Raw genomic sequence first — 4,582 nt, forward strand, 5'->3', positions numbered from 1 at the left:
CCCCCCCCCCCCCCCCCACCCACCCCAACCCCCTACATTGGACATAAACCCCAATTTTGTTCTTAAATACTGCACACCCTCTCCCCTCCATGCCCTGTTTTTCAGTCTGCAGTGTCCACTGATTCTCAGGAGGCCCTTTGTTCCATTGAACAAGAGAGTAGTGAAGGACTTACGAATGTTGCAGCTTCGGCCCTACCTTCATGCACCTCCTCCACCTCTCGCTCCTTCTCTTTCTCGCATCATCGCCAGCCTCATCTGCATCCAGCGCTCTGCCCTGTACCTGCCCTACTGGGTACCCCCTCTAAACCTTTGCCTCACCGCAGCGTGCACACTCAGCAACATGACCAGCACTGCCTGGCCTTCCACTCCACATCTGCATCTTCTTCCTCATCCCCCCATGTGCCTCCTCCCCCCTTACCTGTCAGGCCACCGCAGCAGCAACAAGAGCAGGTGGAGGCAGCTTTGGAGGATCAAGAAGTTTCCTTCATCACCTGTGGAGGACTTATGAAAAATGAAAGCACAGCCGTGAAGGATGTGGGCGGCGAGGAAAGTGGGAGACCATGTTTGAGGCAGCTGAAGAGGTTCCACAGTGTTGACACACAGGGCCGTAGCACCCTCCTGCCCCGCCCACGCCCTTACTCCTGGCTGGACGATCCACGCCGCCACTCTTTAGAAGTATGCTCAGTGGGGGACCCCTACCCACAGCGCACTGCAACCTCCACTTCTTCTGGCTCCATATCCCAGTCTGACAACCTGCTGATTCCCGCCAAGGCCCCCCTGCCTTCCCCCCGACACAAGAAGAAAATGAGCCCACCCTGCATATCTATTGACCCACCTGATGAACTTGAAACCCAGTCTGGCCTGTACCCAAGCCTCGGTGGCATGGCACTGGGGGGATTAGGAATGCCCCCTCCTTTGCCCAGCAGGGACACATGTCTGAGAAGAAGAGCACCCTCTAACGAGTCCAAGGACTCGATCGACCTGGGACTGGGAGAGGTCTCAGTCCAGGATGGGGGCTCGCCAAATCCCAATCCTAGCTCCAAGCTATTGACTCTTCCCAGTTTCTCCTTGGAGAAAACAAGCTCCGAGCACTGAACATGAACTCTCCCATCACACACATACATACACGGACTTGGACAAACCCTCCACACACGCAAACACATGATGCACACTGTGTATCTGTGATGGTGATAGCTCTAGTAATAATGCTGTAGAAAGTAATAATGGTAAAACTACAACAAACAGTAAAACCATTCTTCATGAGGAGCACGGTTATGTGGTAGTGTGACCATCCCTCGTTTTTGTATTGTTACTGCCAAAACAGCTAGAGAAGAAAGGACCACCTGAAACGACAAATGAGACTGTTTCTCCTCTGCGACGCCCAGTGGCTTGACCCCTAACCTCTGGGAGCAACATCAGCATTTGGGATTTGATGCCCCTTGTGGCCGCGGACAGAACTGCCTGGTGTTGCACAGGGCGAAACGGGCCAGTGGAGATACAAAGCAATATGAACGTTTTAGAGACACTATTTTCTTAAATTATTGGGCCATCGTGTTTGTACAGGATGTTGTTCTTTTTTTTTTCTTTTTTTTTTAGTTTTCACATCTGATTTGTTTGTTTTCGTCAACTATGTTTTGTCTTTTTTTCACTGTAGGATATTTCTAGCTTCCTTAGTTTACTAAGGAAAGTGAACGTTTTTCAAAGTGCTGAAAACTATGTATTTGTAGGAATAATATATGATTATATATATAAAAAAAAGAAATCATTAAACTGAGCTTGGATTTTTAAGCACTTACATCAGACCTTGGTGATTGTGATTGTTTGGAGGACTGAGGGTAACCTTAAGGGGATTCTATTGGTGTCTCACAGAGACCCGGATCTCTCCTTACAGGGTGTAAACACTGATTGACAAGTAATTTATAGCAGTGCAAATTGGTAATCAACTAGACCTAACAATCTTCCACATTTCTTAATCATTGCACATATGCAGACACAGTATTAATACAAGCAAGAAGTGTTTCTATTATTAAGCCAATTTTTAGTCAACCAATAATTTGTTTTCTGATAGAAAGTTTGCCGGGAATTTCTTAGAATAATTGAATGATGTAAAACAGGGGTAAAATTTAAGGAACATTTCAATGACTCTTCACATTTAATTAAAAATGTACATTCCAAAAAAAATATGCTTTTAAAAAGTCATTTTATTTAAGTAATTAAATTAAGTGAAACAATAAAGATTAGTTACACACATGCTGATTCAAGTCATTACAGTATTTTCCTTAATTAGGGTGAGTTTCTGTTTACTGCAAAAAAAAAAAACATGGCATTTAGTATTGGAGTATTACATCAGAAAAATAGAAGATATATATAAATGCAGAAATGCTGGCTAAATGTAAAGTATTTGTACCTTCTAAACAGATTTCCAAAGGCTGACTGTTGATAAAAACATAAATGTGTCCCCCTTTTTAACAATAAATTAAATGATTTAGTATCAGAGCAAATTCCATCTTCGCTTTTTGCATGCCCACCGCTGTTTTATAACAATTCATCTTTGATAAAAAGCTTTAATTCCTAAAGGTTGAATGGTCTTTTTGTCATCACCTTAATATTTTGGTTCCTTTCCTGACTTATTAGGTCTGTGACACTTGCTGCGCCATTTCAAAACAATAATATTACTTCTAGAGAAAAAACAACCTGTTGACAAATTCAGAGGATTATTTAAAACAAATAGGACTTAAACCAATGATTCATTACAATTAAAATACTACCATTGAAATAATCATAAACGAATTACTTAATTGAATAACAAAAGTTACCTTGAGTATTTCGATTGCAATTTTCTGAGCGAAAAACACTCACAGCAGTAGCTAAGCAAAAACTGTAGTAACAATATAAACATTTTGGATTTAATATAAAAATCCCTCTTTTTCTGTGAGTAAACTCTATTCAGACGTCACTGGTTGCATCCCTATAGTGAGGTTCTTACTGCTATTCATGGACATTTCAGGTGCAGCGAAGCAATGCCATCTAATCCAGACATGTGGAAGAACGCCTGCAGGGGGAGCTGTTGTCAAACAGAATTAATGAAGCATCAATACAGTAGCTTAGAGCATCTGATCTTCATATTGCAACAGCTTACCTCTAGTCTCATTTTTAAAACCTTGATATTTTCTGGAAACTAGGAACACATAGCGGTTGCAAAAATTGTTTCTACAGTATATGCTAATATTAACACAGCATTGACATCAGCATAAAATACAGCTGCTACAATTAACAACAAAGGTTGCCACTTTTTCTCTTGATTGTTTTACAGGAATACGTACTCAAATGTAGTATTGTTTTAGTTATGGGTTCTAGCAAAAAACTGCAAAAGTATTTACATAGCTAAAGTATTTTGTAAAGCTGCTGTTAAGTTGAGGAGGTTGGACTGAGTTGTCTTTCATGTATCATTATTTTGCATGTAAGTTATATCGCCACCAAGTCACTTGGTAGTAAAAGCCTGTCTGATACAGTACTGTAGGTCCTATGCTTAGATGTAAAGATTCATGAGTCTGTGTTTGATTGAACATCTAAACGAAGTTGGGTTGCTGGCCTTGATCTTGCAGCGTGGAATTAAAGCAGTCTCTGTAAAGTGCCTTAAGATGATCTGCTGTGAATCGGCACTTTATAAAGAAGCAGAACTCAAGAGGAATATTATAGAAAACATGAAGATTAGAGATAGCATGGGGACAGACCATTGAAAGTAAAAAAAATTATAAAAACAAAGAAGTTTATTGATTGTAAAATGGACAGTGAATAGCTCGGCTCAAGTATAGAGGTGTTGGTTAAAAGCCAAGCAACCAGGTCAACCAGGTAAGTTTCAGATGTTCGGGATCAATCTGTTACAGCAAATCTAAAATTGATTCATATTTTATTCCATGTCTTCTTATTACTGAATCATAAACAGCAATCTCTACAAACCATAATGAGCTGCTGGTGTTACTCTGGTTTCTTTAAATATTTTCAGAGTACTTTTGGTAGACAACACGACTATTTTGCCTACTTTATATTCTCACTTTATGAATTGCTGAGATAGGCTTGTAATCAGGTCTGCTGCATGTGGCTAAAAAAAAATACTACAGGGGTAATTTAAAGTTTTGTCAAAGTTTTGTGCACTAAAAGGTTAATGCATTGACAAAAAAATAAAAAAAGAATTTACATTCAGATTTTTAAATTAATAATTATAAAAAAAATACATTTCTAAAACAATGTAAAACCAACTAGATAATCAACATCATATGTATTCTATCCTGAAGAAGAGAGTCATTGATAGCTGTGGAAAGTTGAAATGACAACCCCAGCAGGGTTAAGGTAACAAAATAACTATTTGGTTTTCTTTATTATTTTGTTCGCCTGAAAGCTTCTATTACACCTTTGGCTTGTTTGTATTTTCTGCAAATATTTATCTTTTAATACAATCCACCATTAAAAGAACTGAATCACTTTTCTTTATTTGAATCTGTTGCATTTAGCAGAATCTTTTCGCATTTTTTCATCTATTACAAATGTGACTTATTAGATGTTGTGTGCGTATACTATTACT

The 4,582-nt window shown here is 39.3% G+C and overlaps 1 protein-coding gene across 1 annotated transcript in view; it reads left to right on the forward strand.

Moving 5' to 3' along the window:
- Positions 1 to 2,115, forward strand: part of LOC107095399 (voltage-dependent T-type calcium channel subunit alpha-1G-like) — a gene marked incomplete at its 5' end in the record, with an annotated part of 85,339 nt that extends 83,224 nt beyond the window's left edge. The window contains one exon of the mRNA XM_015391480.1: positions 106 to 2,115. Within this exon, the coding sequence (XP_015246966.1) occupies positions 106 to 1,095 (990 nt within the window). The remainder of the gene's footprint in view (positions 1 to 105) is intronic.
- Between the last annotated feature and the right edge of the window lie 2,467 nt (positions 2,116 to 4,582).

The sequence above is a fragment of the Cyprinodon variegatus genome, unplaced genomic scaffold (genome assembly GCF_000732505.1).
Source record: "Cyprinodon variegatus isolate N-32 unplaced genomic scaffold, C_variegatus-1.0 Scaffold544, whole genome shotgun sequence".
In the NCBI taxonomy this organism is placed as follows: domain Eukaryota; kingdom Metazoa; phylum Chordata; class Actinopteri; order Cyprinodontiformes; family Cyprinodontidae; genus Cyprinodon; species Cyprinodon variegatus.